General features: G+C 47.2%; 3 protein-coding genes across 13 annotated transcripts in view; 1 reads left to right on the top strand and 2 right to left on the bottom strand.

Annotated features, from left to right (window-relative positions):
- Hnrnpm (heterogeneous nuclear ribonucleoprotein M) overlaps positions 1–8172 on the top strand; it is a 38060-nt gene extending 29888 nt beyond the window's left edge. For 3 of the 5 annotated variants that reach the window (XM_087555361.1, NM_053876.2, NM_001109911.1), the window contains 4 exons: positions 2029–2082; positions 3957–4759; positions 5501–5552; positions 7750–8172. In XM_087555361.1, coding sequence (XP_087411487.1) covers positions 2029–2082; positions 3957–4759; positions 5501–5552; positions 7750–7913 — 1073 coding nt within the window. In that variant the 3' untranslated portion in view covers positions 7914–8172. Of the gene's footprint in view, positions 1–2028; positions 2083–3956; positions 4760–5500; positions 5553–7663 lie in introns of all 5 variants that reach the window. The other 2 variants (XM_087555360.1, XM_087555359.1) reach the window with 1 other exon arrangement.
- Positions 8173–8793: 621 nt separating this feature from the next.
- On the bottom strand, positions 8794–16298 carry Pram1 (PML-RARA regulated adaptor molecule 1). Of its 2 annotated transcripts, none has more exons than XM_087557804.1 (10): positions 16184–16298; positions 12603–14070; positions 12456–12522; positions 12308–12384; positions 9748–9805; positions 9542–9647; positions 9267–9429; positions 9149–9182; positions 9035–9069; positions 8794–8950 (listed from the first exon to the last, which is right to left on the bottom strand). In XM_087557804.1, the coding sequence occupies exons 1-10, from the start codon at positions 16223–16225 to the stop codon at positions 8904–8906; spliced, it is 2097 nt and encodes a 698-aa protein (XP_087413930.1). In that variant the 5' UTR covers positions 16226–16298; the 3' UTR covers positions 8794–8903.
- A 7611-nt stretch (positions 16299–23909) lies between these two features.
- On the bottom strand, positions 23910–26605 carry Zfp414 (zinc finger protein 414). Of its 6 annotated transcripts, none has more exons than NM_001393832.1 (6): positions 26481–26605; positions 25592–25910; positions 25227–25334; positions 25012–25117; positions 24236–24570; positions 23910–24157 (listed from the first exon to the last, which is right to left on the bottom strand). In NM_001393832.1, the coding sequence occupies exons 1-6, from the start codon at positions 26481–26483 to the stop codon at positions 24093–24095; spliced, it is 936 nt and encodes a 311-aa protein (NP_001380761.1). In that variant the 5' UTR covers positions 26484–26605; the 3' UTR covers positions 23910–24092. The 6 variants fall into 6 exon arrangements, with proteins under 6 accessions (NP_001380761.1, NP_001009664.1, XP_087412414.1 ...); NM_001009664.2 differs by having other exon boundaries at positions 25592–25874; XM_087556288.1 differs by having other exon boundaries at positions 23982–24157; positions 25592–25874; positions 25993–26605.
- Positions 26606–27719: the final 1114 nt, after the last annotated feature.

The raw sequence follows: 27719 nt of genomic DNA, 5'->3' as shown, positions 1-27719 counted from the left end.
AGAAGGACAGTGAGCAAAACTTTAATGATAAGACATTCCTGTTGTAGGCATTCCTTTTTTTTTTTTTTTTTTTTTTTTTTTGTTCTTTTTTTCGGAGCTGGGGACCGAACCCAGGGCCTTGCGCTTCCTAGGTAAGCGCTCTACCACTGAGCTAAATCCCCAGCCCCTGTTGTAGGCATTCTTAGTAAGCGTCAGTGTTCTGTGAAATCCAGACAAGTGCTAAAATGAGTCTCAGGTGTCCATGTAGCAAGGTTGAGCATTTTCAGGTTAATACTGACTCTTGATAAAGAGCTTCCATTTTCTGTGTATTTTGTTGCCTAAGAAGCAGTGTTGAACGGGGTTGGGGATTTAGCTCAGCGGTAGAGCTCTTGTGTAGCGAGCACAAAGCCCTGGGTTCGGTCCCCAGCTCCGAAAAAAAGAAAAAAAAAAAAGAAAAAAAGAAGCAGTGTTGATTTCCAGCTACAATGGGGAAAATGTGTAATAACAATACTTAGGTATCCATTGTAATACAAATAATTAATCACAAAGGCTTGCAACAGTCTCCATTTGGGGACAGCTAGGAAACAAGAGTGCTGGAGCATACAGAGGCCCAGGCCAAGGCAGGGTCTTTTTTTTTTTTTCTTCTTTTTTAAGGCCATGTTCTTTTTGTTCAGGATGTTGACACAGAAGCACCTAGCTTCCTTGGGTACCTTGCCTTTTCTGGTAGGCAAGTCTCAACTTCATTCTTGTTAGGTCAACACAGGTGGACCTGTATACAATGCCCTGGAACAACACAGCAGTATGAGGTTTTTATTCTGACTGACACACTTCATAGCACCACACTAAGTTTACTTTTTGTCTCCAAAACAATAACAGGAATGTATTCTATCAACCAAGCCCTGTGGAACTGGGTCCTTAGCTCACACCCCCCAAGCTTGCTAGGTCTGTGCTTAAGTTGGGAGCCAAGTAGCCATTCATTCTCCCCTTTATTTTCCCACATGCCCAGGATGATGATTATTCTACTTCTTTATCAGCAAGCAGGGTACATTTAAGAATCTTCTCTCTATTCCTTGCAAATACTACCCATTATGCATTCCTGCAAAGATGATGACCAGTGTGATTTGCCTAAAGTCACCTACTCCCTTTTAAATACCATACACAGTGTTTCCCAACTAAGAGGAGATAACCAGAGTCTGTAGGAACAGCTCTGGACCTCAGGAGGGGCAAAGGTTACATGGATGGCATTCTTTCTGGGCCATTAGGTGCCTGCCATTGGCAAATATACTCTTTTAAGATTGCTATGGCTGCACGACGGCATAGAGCATGGCATAGGCATAGGCATGTAGTCCTAAAAGATGGCCACAGAAAGTGGATCTGCTTGTGTATGTCATTTCATAAAGATTTCCCCTGAGGTCTCATTTGCAAACCCTTATGACTGCTTGGAAGTCCAGCTAGCAAATTTGATGTAATTTAAGGACCCATTTTCTGCTAGTAGATGTGTTCTCACATGATAGAAGCTAAAGCTTTGAATTTCTAAAGCAGTAGCAAACCTGAGGCTGGTATGAGCCATTGGCCAGCAAGCAACGTTTTCTCGATGGGACAGTGGGCAGGGAAATAATCCTCCTTTGTCACCATCACATACTGCCTACTCAGTTGGGTGCTGATGGTCTTACCTCCTACTCTGTACAGATACTTTGACTTGTGATGCGGAGAAAAGTCCATGCAGGCTCCAGGACACCTGGAGAACCCTTGGTTTCCTGCCTACTAAGGAAGCCTCAATACTAAGTGTGTCTAGACCACCTTTAGAAAACTGCTACTGAGCAAGGTTAAAGTTTTGTCCTCTTTGCTGGACAAATTTACAGGCACCCCTGTAAAGTGGGCCTCATGCTAAAGCTATAAGTAAGGAGTCCTAGCATGATGTTGTTTTATGTATGTTTCTCAAATCCATCCCCCTTTTTCTTAAAATCTATGTATACTTTTAGAACATAATGAGCAGGTTTCTGTTACAAAAATATTTGGCTAATTATGTTTTCTTCCTGATTTCCTTAGAAATCCTAAGTAATGCACTGAAGAGGGGAGAGATCATTGCAAAGCAAGGAGGAGGTAGGAATCACTTAGCTGTTTGTCCTCTGTGGTGGTGGTGGTGGTGGTGGTGGTGGTGGTGGTGGTGGTGGTGGTGGTGGTGGTGGTGGTGGTGGTGGTGGTGTTGTTGTTGTTAGAACAAGTACTTAATGAGAAGTCAGTGTAATGTGACAAACATGGGCTCTGACACAGATGACCCAGGATGGTATCAGTTGCTGCCTTTTCCTAACTGTGTGGCTTATGACAAGTGACAAAACTCACCTACAGGGGGCTAATAGGTACAACCTCTGAAGGCTATAAAAGAGCCAGTGCATGTAAAAAAAAAAAGTCTTAAAACTGAAAAGTGCACCACCTAATGCATGACAAATGTTTGTTGAAACCTGCATGTACATTGAGTACTGCAAACATTTTGTTGTATGTTCTTCCATGATAGTTTTATGAGCACTTAGAATTAAATGTGCGTGTGTGCGTATGTGCACATGCCATAGAGACCAGAAGTGGCAGACCTCTTTTGAGTTGGCACTACAAGTAGTCGTAAAGTTATGAGGTGTGGGTTCTGAACTGAACTGGATGAATTCTGGTACTTTGCAAGAGTAATAAGTGCTCTTAACTGCAGAGCCAACTCTCCAGCCCTAACCATACCTTTTAAGGCTCACCTCCCCTCCACCCCCCTTTTCCCTTCCGTCTTTTCTTGGCAGCCCACTTGCCAGGAATTTCTGTTTGATCCTTGCTAATAAGTTTATTCCTGGTTCTGCTGCTGTGGGCATGTGGCTGCCAGCATTATTACTATATTATGTGTTGAGCCAACAACTTTTTTATCCTGCGAATATAAAGAAGTGAGCTTTGTGAGCTATTTCTGTTCTGAAATGCTAACATTCTTGAAGTTGTACTTTTGGATTTTGCCAACCAGTATATTGCATTTCAGCCACAGAAGTGGTCACAGAAAGGTAAGTTGATTTATGCCAGGTCACACAGTTTTGGCCAGGTCACACTGTTAGAAAAATTGCTGGGTAATCTCTTGTTGAATTTGCACCTTGTGTCAGTAGGAGGCTAGCTGTGGGCTGAGAAGTGGGCAATATGAAACTTCAGTTTTGAGCTCTGTTTGGTGAAGTTGGTGGCGTCTTGGCCTTGGTGATGGAGTCAGACCTTTCCTGTCCTGTCTGTGTTTTTACGGATAAGAGTCATTGTGCATTAGTCTCTTACCCTTAGCCTCTTCCAGAACTGAACTTACCGTGCTGGCAGCATCTTACTTCCAAAGCAATAAAATAGCTATCAATTTTCCTTATAGAAGGAAAGGTTATAGAAAATGACCAGTTTGTGTGCTTGTGTACATTGGGGGTCTATATGAATATTTTTGTTTTACTTTTTGCTTACATGAATGTGTAATCATTTTATGCCCTGAAATTGCAGCCAGAGTAGCCATCAGCAGGGCATTTTAAGAGGGAGAAGTTAAGAGAGGATGAAGGTTGTAAGTGACTTTGAGTTGTCTCCATGTAACTCCCTGTCAGTTATCCCTGAGTATGAAGTTTTCCATGCTTCTTTTAAAGAGCATTCTCAATGTCTGCTGCTGGGGAAATTACAGTTTTTTTTTAGAAATGAAATGTGACTACTTATAGCTTGTCACAGGTACCAGTATGGAGATGAAATTTTATTCCTTCTAAATTTTACTCTAAAAACTTTACCTTTGTTATGTAGTGGAAAGGATGATTGTGTGGATTTCAATGCTAATTTTTGAGAGTTGTTTAATCGTAAATTACTTTGAGTATGACTTGCTGATTTGTGGTTGAACTTAGGATATGAAGTGCCCAGCCAGGCATACATTAGTATATGAACATCTACACAAGTCCCTGACTTCCACTTGTGCCTTTTATTATTTTATTTTATTCCTGTTTCAGGTGGAGCTGGAGGCAGTGTCCCTGGGATCGAAAGGATGGGCCCTGGCATTGACCGCATTAGCGGTGCTGGCATGGAGCGCATGGGCGCAGGCTTAGGCCATGGCATGGATCGAGTGGGCTCTGAGATTGAGCGTATGGGCCTGGTCATGGACCGCATGGGCTCAGTTGAGCGCATGGGCTCCGGCATCGAGCGCATGGGCCCACTAGGCCTTGACCACATGGCCTCCAGTATTGAGCGCATGGGCCAGACCATGGAACGCATTGGTTCTGGTGTGGAGCGCATGGGTGCCGGTATGGGCTTCGGCCTGGAGCGCATGGCCGCACCCATTGACCGTGTGGGCCAAACCATTGAGCGCATGGGCTCTGGTGTAGAGCGCATGGGTCCTGCCATTGAGCGAATGGGCCTAAGCATGGATCGAATGGTGCCCACAGGCATGGGGGCCGGCCTGGAGCGCATGGGTCCTGTGATGGATCGTATGGCCACCGGCCTGGAGCGCATGGGCGCCAACAACCTGGAGCGCATGGGCCTTGAGCGCATGGGAGCCAACAGTCTTGAGCGCATGGGCCTGGAACGAATGGGCGCCAACAGCCTGGAACGGATGGGCCCTGCCATGGGCCCAGCATTGGGCGCTGGTATTGAGCGAATGGGCCTGGCCATGGGTGGCGCCGGCGGTGCTAGTTTTGACCGAGCCATTGAGATGGAGCGGGGCAACTTTGGAGGAAGCTTCGCAGGTTCCTTTGGCGGAGCTGGAGGCCATGCACCTGGAGTAGCCAGGAAGGCCTGCCAGATATTTGTGAGAAATGTAAGTGGTTCTTTAGTGGAATTCCTGTGTTGATGTGAATGAAGTGGTGGGGAGGTCAGTGGACAGAGTGGTGTATACCAGAGAGGATAGTCTGATGAAGGGAGAACTGGGCAGTATGGGGAAATAGCTTGCCCATCTACAGAGTTGGGCAGGAGGTTGAAGGGTTACTGGAATAGCAGTAGTCCCAGTGCCAGGCATGGTGGCCCACTCCTTTAATCCCAGCACTCTAGAGGCGGAGGTGAGGTGACACTCTGAGGTCCAGTCTAACAAGAGCTACCAAGTTAGACACCATCTCTAAAATAACAAAGAAACAAATACAATAGTCTGGCATTTGCCTGTGGTATGCCAGGTGAGGAATTGACTGAGCTCTAAAAGGTTTGTGGTTTCTGATCCCTTGGCTTAAGGAGCACTCCAGTCTTGGCACAGTAATTCCGGGAAAGGTAGCTGTGCATGAATTACATTTTGTCACCAAATTGTGAGTTGTGCCACTTAATAGCCTAATTCTAGATAGACTTGTTTTGTTCCCTGCTGATTATCTTACAGAGGTCAGGAAATGAGGATTTTTTTTTAAATTGGAGTTGGAGGGATTACTGGAGATTGAATCTAGGGCTGTACATATACCAGGCAAATCACATTATACCCAGCCCAAGTACCTTCAGGTCATATTCTCGTATCTATTGTAGTGTTTGTACATTAAGACTTTGTTTTATCACAGATTAGTCTGCCTCTTTTTTTCCTCAGCTCCCATTTGATTTTACATGGAAGATGCTAAAGGACAAATTCAATGAATGTGGTAAGTGTCTGTTTAAGATAGGCTCTCTGTGCTTTTCTATGTTGTGGCTTGTTGGTGATGCTGTTGAGTTGGAGCAGTGAAGCTTCTTTTCCAGTCTTAACCACTGTCCATGGGCTCTAGAGCATCCATGGGCCTTGCCATTGTTCTACCTCTGCAGGTATACAGGCAGGTGTTGGGTGTCCTGGGATGTGTCGTGCTATTTGCTCCTTTCATCCTTGCAGTTCTTTTCTAGTTAGTCTTTTGAAATAGACTCTCTGACTTTATAACCTAGCCTGAACTCACGATTCTCTTGCCTCTGCCTTGCATTTGCTGGAACTATAGGTAAATGCCACCACTTCTGCTTTTTCAGAGTTTCTGAGAGGAAGCCATATTGTCATCTTTTTACATAAGAGTCAGCGAAGCAGTGTTCCTAAGTTCAGAATCTTGTAAAAGGAAAAAAGTATATTCAAGAAAAATTGCTTTCCCCCATTAAGCTCATAGGTTCCTCAGAGAACTCATGCTCAGTAGTTGTAGATCTGGGCACACAGTGTGGGGTGAAAGTCTCTGGTTGTGGCTTCTTAACACAAGACAACCTTTCTTCTGGAAAGCTTCTTCAGTGACCGAGATGCAGTCTTCCCCTGCTCTCATTGCACCTTCTCAACTAAACCAAGATGTGGGTGGCCGCTGGGTCAAGACACCTGTTTCTCGTTTCTTCATGCAGAAATGGCTCACGTTCCAATGTTCTTCGTGCTTTTCCTGATTCTTTAGGATAAGCAGTAAAGAGTCAAAGCCAACCTTCTTGTCTGTTTCTATGATCCTCTGAATTGTAATTTTCACCACAGTCAATATTGTAACTAGATATTCCAAAAACTGGGAATGGAATGTGTCGCTCTCCCTACTTCTGAGAAAATGCAAATTCAAAAGATTCTAGAAACTTGGTTCCATCCCCCACCCCACCCCCGCGCGCGCCCTTGAACATAAGTGCTTTCCTGCCAGAAAATTCCCTCTGCTCCTTTACTTTTTTTTTTTTTTTTTTTTTTTTTTTTGAGAGAGAGAGAGAGGTTCCAAAGACTTTATGTAGCCAAGTATGACCTTAAATTCTAGTTGGTTTTTTTTGGAGGTCGGGGCGTTTAGGAGTGGTAGTATAGATTGGGTCTCTTAAAACTCAGATGGACCCTTACTATATAGCTGAAAATAATCTTGAACTTGTAGTCTTCTTACTTCTACTTCCTGAATGCTGGGATAACAGAGGTGTGCCACCCTGCCTGGTTTGTACAAATGCTGGGGCTCAAACCAGGGGTTTTATGCATGCTAGGCAAAGCACTATGCCCACTGAGCTGCATCCTTAGTCACCTTGAACTCTTGATTCCTCTACCTCCAACTCCCAAGGGCTGGGATTACAGGTGAGACACCTTTCCATTTTTCTTTCTGTCGTCCCTCTTTTTCTTCTGTCTTGTCATTCCCTTTTGAGCCTGGACCTTGCCAGGTAGCTCCATGTTGGCCTAGAATGCAAAATCTTGCTTTAGTCTCCCAAGTACTAAGATTTGCAGGTACCATTGTATCTAACTTTGGGAGGAATGTTTATTTTGATGAATTTCTACTTAATATCTTTCAGAACTTTATCATGAGAAGCCAGTGGAATGTCATCTCTCCCCAAGCCATTAGTAGCACTAGAATTGTGGGCCCTAACAGCACTAATGTGTGTCTTTGACTCTTAATCTATTATAGACCCATTTCTTTTGTGCTTGACGCATACCTGGGTACATAATAATCATATAGGTCCATAAGCTACTCACTGAGTATACCTGCCTTACATTGGGGCAGTATAGAACCATTGTATTGGTAATGGTCTTGTGACAAGATGGTTTTATTCAGCAATCACCCTTAAGAGTTCTACTCTAAGGTTGTCTCCATAGTCCCCTCTCTCTGTAATTTGCTGGAGCATAACCACAAATATTTGAAGCCATTTTGCAGGTTCTTCACAGCAGGTTAAGTTGTTGTCATGCTTGGAGAACAATGGCAATGTAGTGGAGGGGGCTGTAGTTGCTGGCGCCGCCATACGTGGTGTTCTGAGCATTCACTTCATATGCAAGGGTCTCTCCTTTTTGACTCTTGTCACCAAAATCCAACAGGTGATCTGGACTGAGTGGAGCCCAGACTGAGGCTGAGCTCTGGGTTTGCCTGATGCGTGTGGTCTCTTCTTCCCTCCCTGTGCCAGGCCACGTGCTGTACGCCGACATCAAGATGGAGAACGGAAAGTCCAAGGGGTGCGGTGTGGTTAAGTTTGAGTCTCCAGAGGTGGCTGAGAGAGCCTGCCGGATGATGAATGGCATGAAGCTGAGTGGCCGAGAGATTGATGTTCGAATTGATAGAAACGCTTAAGCAGTTGCCTTTTTTAAACATCAGTACCAGACCTCTGAATTTGTATTTTTTCTTGTTAACCATTTTAATTTGTTGGCTGGATGTATAAAGATGTTTAAAAAATTCAGTTGCTTTTTGGGGTAATTTGAATTAATTTTTTAATGATTGGGGTTCCATTTGACTGTTTGCATTGAGATTGCAATGTGCGCAATTTTTTTTGTAGTTGTGGCATCTTGTTGACATCGAATATGACTTTGATAATAAATACCAGTTCCTGAAAGTGGCTTGCCTTTTTGTATTTTTGTCTGTTTCTGTAGAGGTGGCCATTTGAGGTCTGCAGAGTGGGGCAGCTTGCACTTCCTTCTTCCTCAAAGCTGTCAACACCAGGGATCTCATGGTTGCTTGTCTGTGGGCCCCAGGGTTTGAAGAGAGGACCTGGTTATACTAGGAACACTATTAGTAAAGATTCTAGAAGGTTGTCATTTTTCTAGGTGTGACATTAGCAACCCTGAAATATCTTACAGCAATCCTGAAAGTATCCTTTGGCTTTATTCTGAGTCCCAGCTCACTTCACTTTGGGTTTTCTTTGTTCAAGCCCACTGAGAATGTCACTGTTTGGGACATACTTCATACGGATGTCTTGCTAGGCTGGAGCCCCACCAGTGATGGGTCATCATAGACTCACTCACTTAGAAACACAGATGCTTGCAGCCTACAGGAAGCTTTCAGGTGCAGCTACTAAGTCATTCAAGTTGTGTGTGGAATGATCCTTTCATCAGCTCCTTTCAATTAGGAGGGTAACTGATTTTTTTTTCCCTTCACCTTTGGTGCCAGACATATATATGCATGTGTTCTACTGTGTGTGCCAGTCAGGAAAGAGAGAAAAGACAAGAAACCAGGATATTTTAAGAGGACTTTTATGTAAGCACATTCCTTTGGGTGTCTGTTTGCCAGGCTGGGATCCAGGGCTCCTGAGTGAGCAGTGGCTGGACTGTTGGTCCTGGAACCCACTTATCTGCCATACTGTCCCTGAGGAAATGGTTGCGTGTCCAGAGGGTCTGCAAAGAAGGATGAATTTTAAGTGACCCTGTGTCACAGAGGGATGATACAAAGCATCTCTATGGGAATACAATGGTACATACCCCCAAAGCTGACATCATCATATACTTCAGTTTCCCTGGCAGAGAGAGCATAATATAGTCAGCAGAGGCCAACCCTGGTGTTCCCCACTCCACCCAGGAAGGACCAACACTTACAAGGGCAACAATGCAGTTCTGGGCACATAGCCATCTGCAGGAGAGAATGGGTAGAGTGGATTCTCAGCCCTGGCACCCCTTACTCCTATCTCTCTGGCTGTAGGCTAAGCATACTTACACTTGCCCTTGGGGTCCCGGCAGAGCATCTCATCCTTGTTAGTGAATTCAATCACCTCTAGGATCTCTCCACGCCGGATGCCCAGGTGCTTGCCACCCCCACGCCGGGTCTTGGCATTGGGGTCAATCATCATCTTTGTGTGAATTACAATCTCACCTTCAAACTTGGAGAACATCATGTTAACTTCTGCTGTTTCTTGGTTTCTTCCTTGGGATGGATGTCCTGGGCCTGGGTACCAGTCTTCCCAGAACCCATTCTCTTCCCCATGTTCTTACCTTGAACTTCTTTCTAAACTCTCTCTCAGCTTTTTCTGCCTTCCTGATCTGTTTCTGCAGCTTGGGGTCTGTGGCTGGCAGCTGCTGGGGCTGTGTGGCCTTCTTCCTGAAAGACCCAGGTAACAGGGTATTTATGAGCAAGAAGTATCCCCATCAGAGGACCAGAGCTCAGCCCAACACCATAACACCCCATTTGCCTTGTGTACCTGAGCTCTGGCTCCTTTTGAGGCCATCTGGTGGCTTGCTGGGTAGACTGCCTTTCATCTGAGTGCATTGGACAGAGTCAGGAACAGAGTCAGGATGAAGGCCCCCTGCTGTATGCCTCTACCCTAGTGACTGGTGAAATGATCCTGCTGGCTCTGGGTTCTCAGTGATTACCTGAACCTCAACCACTTTTCTCGGCTCATCAATTCTTGTGGGTAAGGTTCACTTTGGTGAAGAAAATAAAGGCTGAGAAGTTGGTCAGCTGTCTAAGGCTACCCAGCTAGTAAAATTGTAGAGGTGGGATGGATTTGTAGGCTTTTTTGCTGTTATGTAGACTAGGCAACCCTGAATTCAGATCTATCTACTTCCGACAACTTGAGTGCTGGGATTAAAGGTGTGGCTACAAGTTGTAGGTTCTGGGAGCCATTTTGTTTCTGCCTCTCAGAATATGTTGGAAGTTATAATAAGATTTTGGATTCAGAGCTAAAAACACATTCTCTTACGGCATCCACTGCTTACCCCTGCGGAGGAGCATCCTGGGTGTTCTTAGTCTGAACCTTCTGCTGCTGAGGCTGAATGGCCAATTTCTGGAGGGCTAACTTGTACTACTTCCCAGCAGTAAGCCAGGCTTCCATAGTGAGTCCAACTGTTGGCAGAGTTTGCATGACAACCTCTTTAAGCCTGACTGAGTGAGGGTCTGAATCAAAAGCCTCATTTTTGTTAATGACCCAAATGTCACTGGACATTTCAGACTACCAGTCTTTTCTGATGAACAGTCCACAGAGGGGGTGTCTGTGTGTACCACTTGATCTCCACTCTCCAGGCAAATACCTGGTTCCTACCTAAAACCTGTACTGCACCCGCTTTTCTCATCATCAGCCTCAGCCTTGTGTGGTCTCAGAAGCAAACTTGACTGTGATACTACTGGGTCCTGTGGTCCTGGGTTACCCTACAGCTTGTTCTGAGTAGGCCACTAGCAGTCTGCCTTTTCTGTTGATCTGCACATATCCTCGAAAGGCTGAATCCTGCCAAACGCCCCCCCCCCCCCATTAGTGCCCAGCTGAAAAAAGAGTGAGGCTGCCATGCTTCAAAGGAACCCAAGTGTAGGAGGAAGCAGCTAGAGGCTTTGGACCACTGTGGTACTAGAAAGGTCACTGAAATGCTCTAGATAGCCTTTAAGAGGCTCTGTACCCAGAGGGAGGCTCATACCACATTCCAGTGAAAGAAACCCAAGAAGTCTGGTCAAGATGATCTTGAAGGAAGGAAGATAAAGACTGGGAGGATGCTACTAAATCACTGGGGGGGCACGGTTGTGGTTTATTAAATTTAGGAAAGGGAGGTCCTTCTTTACCTTGGAAACAATAGCCAGGGCTCGCTCTCACCAGCTTCTGCAAAGCTGCACCCTATCAAAAAAACCAAACCACCCCCATCCCCACCCCCAAAAAGACCCATAGAGTATCTTCTCAATGGAAGCATTAAGGGGCAAGATAATGAACTACTACCAGCACTGCAGAGGCAGAGGTGGATGTAGTTGGATCTCGAGTTCAAGGATACCCTGGTCTGCAGAGTGAGCTCCAGGACAGGTCAGGGCTGTTACACAGAAACCCTATTTCTAAAAACCAAGAGAGAAAGAGATGGGGGGGGGCGGGGGGGGAACAGATGGACATACTAAAGGAGGTATTGTAAATATTGTCATGGTTATACCATGATAAGCAAACAAAAGGCACCCAGGAAGGAGCAAGGGGCAGGAGAATGCGAAGGAACCTGGCTTGGTATGAGGATCTCCAGCTGGGACGGAGAGAGCAAGTGCCTTTCAATGCCTAGAGTACCCTCTTCGGAGGCCCAGTAAGACAGTCAGGGGAAGGGAAGCTCAGCTAGAATTAACTGGTTGACCTAGTCTTAGACACTTGAACTCATTGGTAATAGGGTAACTTCCTTGACTGTTGCTGCAGAGTCAGCAGTTTTCTCATAGAAGCTCATGTTGCCATGGAGGCACCAATCCTGGAGCCCCTTGAATTGACTTAAAAGAACCTTCTGCCAAACTGCCAGCCTAAACTTCTGATTTCAGGGATACATCTTTCTGTGGCATCCTCCTAGGATCAGCTGCAAGGAACCTGGTGGGTAGGATTGCTTTGGTTTTGTTTGCAAGGTTTCATCTAATTCAGGTTGGTCTTGATTGCTAAGTAGCCAAGATTGATCATCCTGCCTCTTCTAAATGCTGTAGTTAAAGGTGTGCATTGTAATTAACTACCCAGCTTTGCAACCTAATGCCTTACTCTCCCATGTCTCGTGCACATAAGTGCTAGGCTTTATAAAGGGAACACGCCGTGCCAATTCTTTCATTGCTGTCCAGGTCTCTTGTCACCTCACTGGACCACGCCTCTACCAACAGCAAACCTGTCTACTTGGGTACCTCTGGGCTTCCCCTTCCTCACCATCTGACCCTCCAGCATCCCTTCTAGTCTGGATCACTTTCCGGTCTTAAACCTGGGGCATGAGAGAATGCCTCTGTAATTAATGTTTCATGGGTGCCCAGGCCAACCACCAAGACCACCTACAAACCTCTGCCTCTAGGGCTGAGACTAGAGTCATCTGTGGCCTCCACAGCATCATACAATTCATAGATCTCATCCGGGTTCCTGAAAAGATACTTGAAATGAGCTTTCTTTAGCCTCACACCCATGCCTGGCCCCTCTCTTTATATACTCACTGTGCAATATGTTGAGAATGTTGGCCTTGGAAGTGGGTCCCAATAGAAGAGCCTCTTTTCAGTACAGCTGTGGAGAAAGAGCAAGGGAAATGGCTCTGCCCAAATATTTAGCACCTTCCTCCGCCTGAGCGACCTACCCTAACTCACCTGTGGCTGTTTCAGGAGCTCTCCTGAAGCTTTGGATATTGATGGGGACAGGTGGTAGTGGGGGCTTGGCTGGGGGGTGACCCAGGCTGCTGGCTGAGGGCAGGGGCCGCCGTCGGGGTGGGCACCGGACTTGGAAGTCTTCTGATTTCCAGCGGGGTATACCAGGAACTCTAAGTCCAGGGCTGAGGGGGAGCTGGGGGCTTGAGCCCACAATAGCAGGGGGCAGGGAGCTTTCGGACACTGAACCAGGAAGCTTGGGCTTTTTAGGCAGACCCTTGGGGAACTCAGGCTGGAAGAACTTGCCATGTTGAGGCTTCCTCGGGAGTGAGCTGAACTCAGGTTCCGAGGATGTTCTAGGAAGGTGACCCAATTCTGGCTGTGAGGGCTTCTTAGAAAGCACATTGGGGTCTGGATGCTGAGTCTTCTTGGGAACCTTGCAGACTTCAGGCTCGGAGGATGTTCTGGTAAGGTCACTTGAATGAAGCTGTAGATGCTTCTTGGGAAATGCATTGAAGTCTGGCTGCGGGGAGTGAGACTGGGGGTTACATGACTCAGGCTTCCAGGAGGGTGTCTGGGGGACCTCATAGAACATAGGCTGTTTTGGGGACTTGGGGCAACCAGTGGCTTGAAGATATGGAGGCTTCCTAAAATTCTCATTGAACTGAGACTGCACAGTGTTCTTTGGAAAGGGACTGATGTCAGGCTGTGGGGAGTGGGAGTAAAACTCACTGGATCCATGCTTAGAGGGGGATGTCTGAGGAACTTGGATGGACTCTGACTGTGTTAGGGACTTCCCAAACAAACCAACAGCCTCAGGCTGCAGTGGCTTCTTGGGGAAGGTACTGAACTCAGATGGCAAAGGCCTCAGAGGGGCCTCATTGGACTCAAGTTGCCAAAACTTCTTGGGTTTGAGATCTAGAGGCCTGGCAGGATTGTTGAGCTCAGACTTCTGGGCAGGTACACTAGGCTCCTGGGGTGCCTCAAGCTGTGGAGATCTCTTGGAGAGCTCTCCAAACTCAGGTTTGGGGAGCTTCTTGGGGAGATTAGGGAATTCAGACTGGGGGGGTTTGGGGAGGCTGGCAAACTGGGGCTGTGAGGGCTTCTTGAGATCTGTGAAGTCAGCCTGGGAAGGCTTTTTGAGACCAGCGGACTCTGGATGTAGAGGCTTCCTTGGGAGTTCAGCCTGTGCAGGCTTCTTGGCTAGATCAGGCTGTGGCAACTTTTTAAGAACTTCGGGCTGTGGGGGCTTCTTGGGGAGGTCTGCAAACTGCAGCTGCAGTGTTTTCAAGGACACTGCACTGAGCTCAGACTGTGAGGACTTCTTGCGCTGCTCATTTAACTCAGTCTGTGGAAACTTCTTCAGGAGTTTGTTGAACTCAGGCTTTGGGGGTTTTCTGAACGGTTCTCCAAGTTCTGGCTGAGAGGCTTGGAACTTAGCTTGGAGGTTTCTGAAGTCCTGATTGCTCCCCTAAAAGGACATGGGTCATTCAGGAAGGGTCTCATAACAAGAAAACAGATGGAGAAACAGAGTCGGTCATAGGCACACAAACCCATCAACCTCCTCTTCCCGTAGGTTCCCATCTAACATTGGTTCTTCCCCAACCTCAGCTAGCTTCTCTTTTTGGGTAAGAACTACTACTGTCCCCAGGTTCCTGGAACCCATAACCTCCAGACTCTTCCACCTAAGCTGTGTCTAACCTCTAACGGGACCTAGCTCCTTATGCCTCTCCACTAGCCCATGGCCCTCACATGGTACTTCCAGTCAACAATACCTTCCCAGCATCTTCAACCTTTGTGCCACTGCTCCCCCCCCCCCCCCCGCCTGACCACTATGTTCTCCCCAGTCCTTTTTTTTTTTTTTTTCTGATTTCAAAATACATCCGGAATTCAACCACTTCTCACTGTCACCCCAGTTAGAGGAACTGTCCGCCACAGATCACTGTAATGAGCTCCTACCCGGTCTGCTCCCAATCTCTCAGTGCGTTTTCATATCTAGGGAAAGCAAACAGTCCCTAGATGACTCAGCGACATCCTTCCCATCTGTCCTGTCTTAATGCATACCACACAGTGCATTGGTCTCTCCTCGTCCTCCTTCATGTCTTCATCATAATGTTCCTGAGGGTGACCTCTGAGAAAACCCCATTCTAAATCAGTTTTCTCTTCCCAGTTGCCCATATTCACTAACATTTTCTGTTTTCTTTGTCTCTCATTACCTAGGAAGTTTTTTATACTAGTTATGCTGTCTTTACAAGGTTGTTTTGAGGGTTTTTATTTTCGTGGTGTTAGGGAGGGAATGTAGCACCTTGCTAAACAAGCTCTGTAGCAGTGAGCTCTATTCCCCAGTAGTGAGGGGCTTTGTCTTTTTTTTTTTTTTTTTCTTCAGTGTTTGTGTTTTGAAGCAGGGTCTCATTTATCCTGGGCTGGCTGGCCTCAGACTTGCTTTAGAGTTGAAGATAACCTTGAACTCCTGATCCTCCTGCCTACACCTCCCATGTGCTTCGATTACAGGTGTGTGCCACCACTGGCTTTATTTATTTACTTGTTTTGAGTCAGTTTCTCACTATGTAGCCCAGGCTTGTCTGGGATTCCACAATTTTACTGCTTCAGCCATCTGAGTACTGGGATTATGGGTGTGTACCACCACATCCAGTTTGACTATAAACTGTTAAAATTTTATTTTGGGGGTTAGAAGGATTGCTCAGTAGGCAAAGTACTTGTCATGCAAGCCTGAGTCCTAGTATTCATATATAAAAAAGTCAGCAGCAGTACCTGTCATCCTTAGCTCTGGAGAGGATAAGAGAGGAGGCCCTCTAGGGCTTGTTGGCCAGCCAGTCTAAGTTAAGCTTCACACACATCTATCTAAGATGTGGGTATAAGGTCTGATAGTCCCTGATATAACTCATGAAACCCCCCATGAGGACCAGCAGGCAGAATCTCCAAATGGGTACAGGCACCATATGACATGTTCAGAACATCTCCTGTGCTCTCAAGTCTGACCGGCTCTCTGCCATAGGTCACAGGTGCTGGTAGAAATACTGATAGATACTCCCAGCCTATCTTCACCAAGGGTAAAGAAGATTGGAGAACAGAGAGGACAGAACCTTGTGAACCCATCTTGAGATGGACTCAGAAGGATCTCTGGGAAGGAAGCAAATTCTTGCCTGAGGTCAGACATGCCTTTGTTGAAGCCCCAGTCTAAGTGAGTTGAGGCAACAACTCCAGATGACCACAGGACTAGATAAGGAAGAGTTTAACAGCATAGCTTGGGTAACTGACTGGCTGGAGATGGGGACTGGTGTAGCAGGTGCATGACCCATATAATCATCCCACAGGAAGCCTCTGCTTATATCCCAGCTGCTGACCTGGGTTGAGGGTATATTGTTTCTTGCAGACCCAACCAGCACCACACTGCCTTGTAGTCACAAATACAAAGCTGGTACACAAGAGCTCAAGCTATGCCTTGCTAGTCCCTATCTTTTCCTGGGTCATTTCATTCCAAGACTATTCTATCTCTATTCTGCTAGGCTACTCCTGGGGGCATATTTACAGTTCCCCAGTTTCTGCTTGTGCCCCCTTGTTACCTGGCCAGAAGAATTTCCAATGGGGGCTTGAGGACTCACCATGGCTTCAGGGTGTGATGAACCACAGGGTGAATGGGCTCTGAGCTTACGCTTCTGTCTTGAGGAAGTAACAGTGGTTTCTGTTCCACAGGCTGACACACCAAGTAGGGGCTGTCAGGGTGAGGAGGGCAGAGGAGGAAGGAGGCGGAGTTGGCCTTCTGTCACCTCCTTGAGGTCTGTCTACTACTGTCTGTCCCCAAGGTCAGGTCATTAGACCTAAGCACATCTCTAAAGCACACAGTTCGGAGCTGCCACTAGCCTCTTCCCTATTGTCCCTCTTCCCTCTTAGTTTTTTTTTTTTTTTTTTTTTCCTGTTCTTTTTTTCGGAGCTGGGGACCGAACCCAGGGCCTTGCGCTTGCTAGGCAAGCGCTCTACCACTGAGCTGAATCCCCAACCCCCTTCCCTCTTAGTTTTAACACTTTGGGGTTCTGACAAGCTTTGTCTCCAAAGAAGCAAGGACAGCCACAGGAACAGAGCACCTCAGTGGGGATTTTATGGTTTTCTCTGGGTCTTAGAAGTCTCTAAGAGTTAGGCCTAGGATATGGCTGGTGCAATTATGAGGACATATCTGTCCTCCTATATTGCTTCATCTGCCTTGTTTCACCACTTGTACTCTCAACAGGACTTCCTTGTTAAAGTGACAAATGCCACATCAGTCAGGGCTGTACCTCCAAAGCATAATCAACTGGGATAGCAGATTTATGGGTGGGTGGTATTAAAAAAATTTAAGTCTCTGGGGCCAGGGGATATGATTGTTCCTGTGAAGGTAGGGGGTTTTAGGACCTCTCAAGTTTCTTGTGGTTAAAGGAAGCACAGAGAGGAGAAACCAGAAAACTGAATTGCAGGAAAATGGAAATAGCCCTTGAGACCCAAAGTGGGACAAAGGTAGATATAGGAAAAGGAGAGCCCCGAGCACAGGATTCAGTCCACAGGAACAAAGAACAGTCAGCAGAGTACAGAGATATGATTCTCAGTTTGGGAACAGAATAGAATTCTGTGAACTGTTGAAAAAGATCTTCTAGAGATTCCTATGTCACCAGTCTGGGGTGTGGTCCCAGTAGGAATATGTAGACCCTAGTAGGGTGGTTCCAGTGCATAGATGAGTATACATGTGTCGATGTCCCTAGAGTCACAAAGTACATCTCTACGCACTTGATGTCGTGGTGCATACTTGTAATACCAGCAGAAGTAGTAGTAGCAACCTTTCCAAGGTTAACCTAATCTACATAGTGAATTTCAGGCCAGTTAACGCTACATAATGAGACCCTGACTCAGAAACTTAACCAAAGAAGTCCATGTCCTGCTCAGGTATGGTGGCACACATCTGTAATCCCAACATCTGGGAGACTGGGGGCAAAAGGATATTAAGTGCATGACCATACTCTGGCTAGAAAGTTGAGACCCTGTTAAAAGGACATAATGACCTTTATCTCAGCAATTGGGAGGCAGAAGCAGGTGGATCTCTGAGTTCTAGGATAGCCTGGTCTACATACCAAGTTCTAGGACAGCCAGGGCTACATAATGAGAACTTATCTTGGGAAAAATAAAGTTGAGACCCTGTCAAAGGAAAATAAATAAATCCAAGGTTTGTAGCTCTGGTAGTGTACTTTTATATAGCATGTACAAAGGCTTAAACCTGATTTCCAGAACTTCATAAAACAGCATTTGGGAGGTAAGAACAGGAGGATTGGAAGGTCTGGTAGTTTAAGGCCATAGTTCCAGTGTAGCAAGGAACACACACAACGAAACCCAATCTTAGAAACAAAATCAACAGGTCTTGACTTAGGTGATAAGTGTGCTGCTGTGTGTTATGAGGCTGATGGAATAGCAAGAACCTGTATAACTCTTGGGAATGAGCTCAGGGGGTGTTTCATGAGCTTATTTAAATGGAAAGAAAGCAGCTTAGCTTGGGAGAGACACCTCCCTCATTTTAGCACACAGCATCAAGATTCTGATGCTTCTGCTTTCCTGTCTTGGAGAGTTCCCAGAGATGAGTCTGCTTTTGCAGGAGTCTTGATGGTTAGGGATGGCTAAGTCTGGGTTTAAGTTTCCAGAATCTTGAATGGAGTCAGAGGTAGGAATATGAAAAAAGTCATGCCTATAATCTCAGTTACTGGTTAAGAGTGTAGCTGGTGGGGGTTGGGGATTTAGCTCAGTGGTAGAGCGCTTGCCTAGCAAGGGCAAGGCCCTGGGTTCGGTCCCCAGCTCCGAAAAAAAGAAAAAAAAAAAAAGTGTAGCTGGTGGATCACGCATGCAATTCAGATTTGGTAATTGAGTGGAGTCCCAATCTCAAAACCGATAACAATGGGCCAGTGAGATGGCTAGCAGTTGTGGTTGTGGTTAAAACATTTGCTTAAAACAAACTGGATGACCTTAGTTTGATTCCTGGAAGCCATGTAACATGGAGGGGAAAAATCAACCCCACAGCTGTCCTCTGATCTTTGTGCTGGCCTGAAAGGAAAGCACACAGTAGGCAATCAAGACCAACACAAACTGAAGGGCTGAACTAGAAGCCTATAATGATCGAGGGCTAAGGGGTTGGGGATTTAGCTCAGTGGTAGAGCGCTTGCCTAGCAAGCGCAAGGCCCTGGGTTCTGTCCCCAACTCCGGAAAAAAAGAAACTGAAAAAAAAAAAAATGATCGAGGGCTAAATTATTGTGGTAGATTGGGGAGTTCTTTGAAGGAGGGAGCAGGAACGCGGTCCAGACACATGAGCTGTGATCCATCTGGGGTTGTTGGTGCTCTCCACCTCTCTTAGCCAGAATAAATATCAGCAATTCTGCATCCTTGAGGTGACAGAACTGTTAGTGCATAATTGCCAAAAGGTAGCCTGAAACCTGACCCTGCAAACAAATCGCCAGGAATTCCATCTGTTCTAGTTAACCTTGCCTCTGAGCAGCTGTGCAAGCTCCTGCCAGCAGATGCTTTTCCTTCACTGACACTCTTGGGTGTTCTCTGCTGGAAAGCTGGGGCAATAGGAAGACTTCATTGTCTATGTGGGAGTTCAGTTTAAAGAGAAGGAGGTTGGGGATTATGGGAGTTCAGGAGCAGGGAGTGGGGTGGCACAAGCATGAGTGGGGGTGGGTATAGGGATTGCAAGGCTTCCCAGAAGAGCAAAGATTGGGCGTGTGTAAAACAGCAAGGATAAAAGGTACTTTGGGTAGAAATGGTTGTCCCTGGTATCTGACCCTCAATGCTAAGTTTCTGGGACAGGAACCACTGAGAAGACATTTCCAAATCCCCTACTCTCCCCACTCAACCCTTTTCATCCAGAAGATCCCAAAGTACTAGCATAATGACATCTACCTTATTTTGTGTGGGTGCATGAGTCTGTGCCTATGTTTGCAGGGGCTAAAAGTTGCCATCAATGTCTTCTCCAACTTATTTTTTGGGACAAGGTCTCAGAACTTGAAGCTCACTTTTTGCTAGATTGGCCAGCCAAGAAGTCCTAGGTATCTATCACTTACCTCCCTTCCCCTCCCCACTAATCACTTGCTATTTATTATTTTACTTTGGCTTAATAAACTCATTCAAAACCAAATATGACTGTGTAAATCATTCTCTGGATCCTACAAACAGTGAAGATAAAAAGATAGGAGGGCTGTGACAGATGTAGGCTCTGGAGGACCTAGCTTACCAGGTGAGTAATGTCACCTTTTGGCTGCAGATACTAGGACAAAGAGGTGATAGAGGGTAATTCTGATTTAAAGTTAGGATACAAGGAAGTGGTGAGTGAGACAAATGGGTGGTACCAAGGAGGTCTTTGAGGTTTTCTTTTCCAGATTTTTACATTTCCCAGAAGCAGCAGGTATGAAGAGTATGGCCATGGAAGAAGATGGGGAAGTTTAAGGAGGAGCCTTGTGGGCTACTAGAACAGGATCTGTGTTTGTATATGTATTGTGCATGTGGGGTACAGGCAACCATGCCAGCACATGTGGAGACCAGACAGAAGTTAATATTAGAATGCCTTCCTCAGGCACTTTGAGACAAGGTTTTTTTTTTTTTTCTTCTTTTTTTTTTCGGAGCTGGGGACCGAACCCAGGGCCTTGCGCTCGCTAGGCAAGCGCTCTACCGCTGAGCTAAATCCCCAACCCCAAGACAAGGTCTTTCAATGGAACCTTTAACTCGCTGTTTTGGTTAGACTGGCTGGCCATCAAGCCTCCAGAATGACTGTCCCCGAACCCTCCCTCCTGCTCCAACCACCAGTACTGGGTTACAGACATGTACTACCGTATCGTGTTAAAATAGGTACTGGGAATCTAAACTCAGATCCTGTTTGTACCTACTACACCATCTCTCCAGCCCAAGGAGTCTTTATCCAGAGACTTATGAGGGATACTAAGGAGCACTAGTGAAAGGCTCTTTGGGATAGGAGGGGATTACCCTAGCTAGACAGAGGTTAGAACCAACCTCTAAGTAATGGAAGAACAACACACTGGACTTCTATTTCCAAGAGGCATGGCCAGCCTGGCTTTGGACTGGAACAGAAGTAAGGCACCATGTTTTCTTTGTGGATATATATGACAGGGGGATTAGTGGTGGGTATAGACATATACCATATCTAGCCAGGATGACCTTGAACCCCCAATCCTCCAGAGTCCACACTCCCACTGATGTGTTTATTAAAAGATAAGGATATGTCCTGGGTTTCAGCACCAATGTGTTTTTTTTTTTTTTTTTTTTTTTTAATGTATACATCATACAGCTTTCTGCCTGCATGTATGCAACTACAGGCCAGAAGAGGGCACCAGACCTGATTATAGGTGGTTGTGAGCCACCATGTGGTTGCTGGGAATTGAACTCAGGACCTCTGGAAGAGCAGACAGTGCTCTTAACCTCTAAGCCATCTCTCCAGCCCTACCAATGTGTTTTATAAAAGATAAAGGAGAGGGTGGGGATTATGTTCTAGGGGGGGTCTGGGGGAAGGGGGTGCCTCAGCAGGCCCATGCTGAGACATCCCTTCCCTCTGAGGGACCAGCCAGCATGGGGAGGGAAATTAAGAGGGTAGTAGGGCAGAGAGAGAAGTAGAGAAATAGAAGAGTAGAGGAAGAGTAGAGGACGGCCATGAGCACGTGGAGAGAAGGGGGAGGGGTAAGAACAAGAGAGCATGAGGAAGAGAGGAAGGGGCAAGCAGCCCTTTTCATAGTGTCAGGCATGCCTGGCTGTTGCCAGGTTAACTGTAGGGGTGGAACTTAGAGAGTGCTAACACCCACCTCCTCCTAGTTCTGGAACTTAAGCACTTATTAGCAAGCCTAGTTATGTGGTGTTGATAGAAAGAACCCAAGGCTTTGTGCATGCTAGGCAAGTACTATACTGAGCTACATCCCCATCCATAGTGCATTTTCAAATGGACCCCGAACTCTCCAGAATACAGGTTGGGGTAGATGCCAGCAGCAACAGAAGGTCTGCTGATTGCAAGGAAGATGCTGATAAAGTTCAGTTCTCCATCTTGACCTACCCAACTCAACTATAGCTACCCAAGGCTTTCATCTCTGTGAACCCACTGGCCTCAGGAGCAGGGTTTACTCAGACCTAGATTTCCACATTGCCTTCCTAATTCTTGATACTTAAAAACAAAATTTCTTGAGACAGTGTTGCTTTGTAGTCTAAATTGGTATGAACTTAAAAAGAATGATCCTTCTCTGTTTTCCAAGAGCTTGGATGTGCCATGTGCTACCATACCATGGGGCTTTTTTCCCCCTCATTTTTTTGAGACATTGTTCACTATGTGTCCTGCCTGGACCTTGTCACTTAGATCAGGCCTTGAATTTACAGAGATCTGCCTGACTCTGCCTGCCAAGTGCTGGGATTAAAGATGTGTGCCACCATGCTTTAAGCTCAGGGCTTAATATATGAAAGGACAATTTTGGCTACTTGATTTTCTTTTTTTTCTACCCCACTCAAACAGGCCATCAGGGTTGCATGGGCAAGCACTTGAGCATGGTAAGCCATATTTCTTTTTTTTTTTTTTTTCCGGAGCTGGGGACTGAACCCAGGGCCTTGCGCTTGCTAGGCAAGCGCTCTACCACTGAGCTAAATCCCCAACCCCCATATTTCTTTTTTGTTATTTTTCAAGACAGGGTTTCTCTGTGTAGCCCTGACTGTCCTAGAACTAGCTCTGTAGAACAGGCTGCCTATGAACTCAGATCCACTTACCTCTGCCTCCCAAGTGCTGGGATTAAAGGCATGTGTCACTATGCCTGGGTTTTTAATAAAGGAAAACCATCTGGGAAAATAACAAACCTATCTGGTTCTGGAAGTTGTAGAACAGAACAGTGGGCACTGACTACTCCTAGGGTGGGCAGTGAGCTGCAGATCTGGATTCCACAGCTGAGATGCCAGGAAAATAGGAGTTCTGATGAGAGTCAGATTCTGTGAAGCCAATTTTAAGTCCCCCTCCCAAGGTGTGTGAGCACCCTAGTCCCATAGGTAGCAGCCTAGTGCTTATTTGGGGGGGGGGGGCTGTAGAAGAGGGCTCAGCAGATAAGCGTTAACTCTGAAATAAATGAAAAAAAAAAAAAGATTAACTGTGACACTAACAGAAAGTTCACTCTCATATTGCTCTTACAGAAGATGCAAGTGTGGTTCCCAGCACCCACGCTGGCAGCTCACAAATGCTTAGGGATCCTATACCCTCTTTTGGCCTTCACAAGCATTACACTTCTGTACACATATCACTTGCACTCTCTCTTAAAAAAATAAAGACATGGGCTGGAGAGATGGCTCAGCGGTTAAGAGCACTGACTGCTCTTCCAGAGGTCTTGAGTTCAATTCCCAGCAACCACATGGTGGCTCACAACCATCTGTAATGGGATCTGATGCCCTCTTCCCCTCTTCTGGTGTGTCTGAAGACAGCTACAGTGTACTTATATAGAATAAATAAATACAACTTTTTGGGGTTGGGGATTTAGCTCAGTGGTAGAGCGCTTGCCTAGGAAGCACAAGGCCCTGGGTTCGGTCCCCAGCTCCGAAAAAAAGAACCAAAAAAATAAAATAAAATAAAATAAAGACATTAAAAAAAAAATCTGAGGGGCAAGGGACCCAAGACACAGCACACACTGGCTCAACGTGCCTCCTTTATTGTCCCCTTCTTCCTCAAATTACAAAAATCTCTGTATCCCCTACAACTTAGCCCAGCAGAGCTGGTTCAAAGCTGTGATAAAACTGGATTCTCCCCCTCTGACCACTGTGACACCTCAATAGCAAACAGGGTTGGGTCTTGTGTAGAGTTGAGGAGGGGTCACCTGAGCCTGTGCCTCATCCCTTGCCTCTAGTCCTGTGCCTGAACATTGCTCAGCCTTACCCAACTGGGTGTTGGAACCAAGGAACCCAGGTTTCAGGCTGTGGGGTAGCCAGGGTGGTGGTCCTGCAGGTGCAGTATAATGGCAGACTGAGAGACTGTGAAGAAGTCACACTGTATACACGAATATCAGCCATCTATGTGTTCGCACACAATGTGGCTGGGGGCCATGTACCCTGCAGGCAGGCAGACAGGCAGGCAGGCAGGCAGGCAGGCAGGCAGGCAGGCCTCTGAGTCCTGGGTCTCCCTCCAGAGAGCCTTTCAACCATGGATGGTAGATGTCAACCAGGACAGATTAGACTTTTCCCTGGGCTTGACTACCCATCACAGCAGGTACCACATTTGCCTCCCATCCCTGGACCCACCATAGAAGAAAACCACTCAGAGACAGAACAAGACACAAATGTTTACACAGGAACACTGGCACAGATACCAGATGAAGGCATAGATACCAGTCATTTGAAAGGCAAAAATCATGTATTTTAAGGGACAGTCACCGCTGCTTTCCAGCATTCACAGGGCCCACTTAGGGCACAGGAATGAAGGGCCCCTCCACCCGTCCCTGGTGGTCACCTGCACGCACCTGAGGGCGCATCGGAGCCGCCCTGAGGTCTTCTAGGACTACTGGTAGCACCTGTAGGAAAGAAGCAGTTCAAGTTCAGAATAAAAGTAGGCTCAATCAGCTTTGTAGGCAACCTGCTCCTATACTCACCTTGACTCTTCTTCCAGATGGCAGTGCTGGATGTCGGTGGCCCTGGAGTGGCAGCCAGGAATGGGCGCAGTCTCGGGGGACTCAGGCCAAAGGGTGCAGGGTTCAAGTAAGGAAGGAAGGGCCCAGTGGGGGCAGAGGTGAAAGGCTCAAGTAGTGGGAATGGCAGGCCCAGGGAGGACGAAGGGTCGGACTCTGGGGGACGCTCAGGTACAGGTGGCTCTTTGTCCAGGGCAGGGGGTGGTGGCGGGGCTGGGTTCTGACCATGGTCTATACAAACATGCAGATGCTTGAAGAGCGAGCGATGAGTGCGGAAGCGCAGGAGGCAATTCTCACACCTGGAGGCAGGCACAGTACTTGACTGTCTCCTGGGCAACAGGAAGGGCCTATCCATTGCTACCCAGGGACCAGGATGTGGGAAGGGTATCTACATTAGAACCTCTGTGGTACTGTACCCAAAGTGAAGGAGCTTGGCCTCCATGCCCTCCTTCACTGTAGTCTTCTGGATCTTTCCAGCTCAGACTCTCAAGTTTTGATTTTACTTAGGTGACCAGTTTTCCATATAAGAAATGAGGTGGAACTGGACAGAACCACAGCATGTGTACTCTGCACCTCCACACTGAGCCTGTAGCCACAGTGACTTACTCCTAATTCACATCTGTTTTCCATGCACGGTTGGGGCTGGTTTCCCAGGCCATACTCATACTTCAACCCACCCTTCCTCCAGTTAGGAAGCCCTAAAGATTGGGAATCGACAGAGGGGATGGTCAGGGTCTCACTTGAAGTATCGATTGGGCTTGTAGTGCAGCTTGCCGTGGGCTACCAGCTCCTGCATGCTGGGGAAACTCTCAGTGCAGCTCAGGGCTGAGCATCGGAAGAGTTTGCCTGGTAGGGATAAAGTGCAGATGTGGAGTGGGGTGGTTAAGACTAACCCTGGGGAGCTCTGCCTATCTTCCACCCTAATCTGCTTCACTATCAGCAACCTTCCACTTACCTTCCAGTGACTGTGTGGGTGGACAGTGGGTACGGAGATGCTGTGCCAGATCTCGAACACTGGGGAAACTGAGGGAGCAGCCAGGGCTAGAGCAGGGTATTTGTTTCCCTGCAGGATAAATGGGTATCATTAATCTTTTCCTTACTGACCTCCCCTCATTCCCAAAGCCTTGAACACTCCCCACCCAGCTACTGTTAGAATAAACTTCCTGGAAGGGCTAGATTGGTTTAGTTCATCCCTGGAGCCATACCTGACATATTGACAAGATGCACAGTAAATGGTGAAGACCACCCCCCCAATGGGATATCCTGCACCATCTCAGTCCTATCAAAGGCATGGGACTCCCCAGAAACTCCACAGATAACCTGGTGGTGGACGTCGTCTAGGCAACCGAAGGTCCTCATTGGTCCCCACGCCTCTGGTGGTCGAGCTAGTCTGGCAGCTGTCTGGGACTGGACAGGCAACTTGCTGCAGAGGTCCTCCACGGTCCCATACTGGTGGCGTGGCTGTTGGGTTAGGGCCGGGCTCCTCCACGGAGGAAAGAGTGGCTGTAGCTGCCACATCCGGAGATGCCACCTCCTTGTCAGGCTCATTGGAGCTGGATTCTACAGTGGCCAGCGTGTCCGAGCTGGGTCCGGATAATTCCTCCTGGTGCAAGACGTGGTTAGAATCAGACTGGGATCCCTAGGACAGAGGGAAGCCCTTCTACTACAAAGGTCCACAAGACTCTAGGTTTCGAACTCCCTCCACTTTCACCAGATATTACCCCAGTCATTTCACTTTCTGAGTCATCAGCACGGTAAGGGAGGTAAGGGCAAACTGAGCTACTGTCTTCTAACTCCAATTGCAGAAGGAGTCATCAGGGATTATGCATAAAAGAACATCATCAACATCCCTTCCTTTTCAACTTTGGCAGGAGAGGCACGATGGAGCGGAGGCGTGGCCTAGAGGAGCAACCAGGAAATGCTGGAGGGCCAGGAGGGGATTGTGTGAAGGGGAATATAGGTCGAGCTAGAGCTGAGCAGGGAAGTTCAGGGCCAGAATGTGTTAAATTTAGGGGCTGAACTCTAGGAGAGTGGGCGTGGCCCAAGAGAAGCCAGGCCTAACTGAAGGGGCTGGACGCTCACTAAGTGACAGTCAGCGGCGGGCGGGGACCCGGATGTGGGGGCGGGGTCGCTGGAGGGAGGCGCGGCAGAACCGCTCCCTATCAGTCCCGCTGCTCTTCCGCGCCCGCGTCCGGGATGCTGCGCTCACCATCCTCTACTCAGTTAGACCTCTGGTTCCCGTGCCTTCGGTGGCTCTGGCTCCAGCAGGGGCGGCCTCCTTGGCGGCACAGGCTCACGCTCACGTCGGCGCCATTTTCCCGCTTCTCAGATCTCGCGAGATATGGGGTGTGGCCTAGTTCTGGGCGCCTCTCTAGGAGGCGGGGCCTGAGACTAGGCTGCTGTTCTTAGTCAGGTGAGTACATATAAATCCCACTACAGAGTCAGAAAATAGGCTGGAGAGATGGCTCAGTAGTTAAGAACACTGACTGCTCTTCCAGAGGTTATGAGTTCAATTCTTAGCAACCACATGGTGGCTCACAGCCATCTGTAGGGGTATCCGATGCCTTCTTCTGCTGTCTGACATAAAATTTCAGAAAGAAACCAGCAATTTTTGTCTACCAGGTCAGGTTAACCTGGAACTCTCAGTCCGCCTTAGCTTGTAGAGTATGTGAACGAAAGACATGCTTTCGATTGGACTTTTTAGGGAAAACTGACAACAGCTTTCTCCCCTCCCCTTCTCCCTGTTTCAGCCCAGGCCCACCTTACACAGAAGTTGATCCTGAGCTTGGATGCCAATATACCAGGTTTTAGGCAGTACTAGGTATCAAACCCAGAGTTTTCATATATGCTACGCAAACACTCTACAAAGCAAGCTACATCCTTAGCTATATACACATACATATACAAATGAATATGTATATGCACAGATGTGAGCAAGTAAGTGTGGAGGCCCAAAGTAGACATTGTCTTCCTCTACTGCTCTCCACTTTGTTTATTGAGGCAACATCTCTCACTGAAGTTGGAGCTCACCAGTTCCCACTGATCTAGCTAGCTTACTTGCCAGAAGATTCCCGTGTCCACCTCTGAAGTGTCTCAGTTACAGGTTGTTGCCATGCCTCACAGGGAGTGCTGGGGATCCAGACTTCCTCATTTACCCAAGTGTTTACACTCATTTACATGTGGGTCTGAGCCCTGGTCCCTATGTCCGCACAGAACCTTCTTCCTAGCAAGCACCATATTTTCCAGCATATCTAATCTACAGTAAGAACAAATCTGTTACAGTAGCTCGATGTGGGAAACACGCTTGGTAACTGTGGATCTTCAGGTTAGGTCAACAGGCAAATCCCACAGGTAGAGAGGTGTGACCATGAATCCCAAGTGCACTTTCCTTAAGTGCCAGGGGGGAACTTGGTACTGCTCATGGAAGACTGGAGTCAACCACTGAAAA

This window comes from Rattus norvegicus, chromosome 7 (genome assembly GCF_021556685.1).
Source record: "Rattus norvegicus strain SHRSP/BbbUtx chromosome 7, alternate assembly SHRSP_T2T, whole genome shotgun sequence".
Taxonomy (NCBI): Eukaryota; Metazoa; Chordata; class Mammalia; order Rodentia; family Muridae; genus Rattus; species Rattus norvegicus.
The sequence above is the reverse complement of the archived record's forward strand: the minus strand, read 5'-3'. Positions and strand labels throughout refer to the sequence as shown.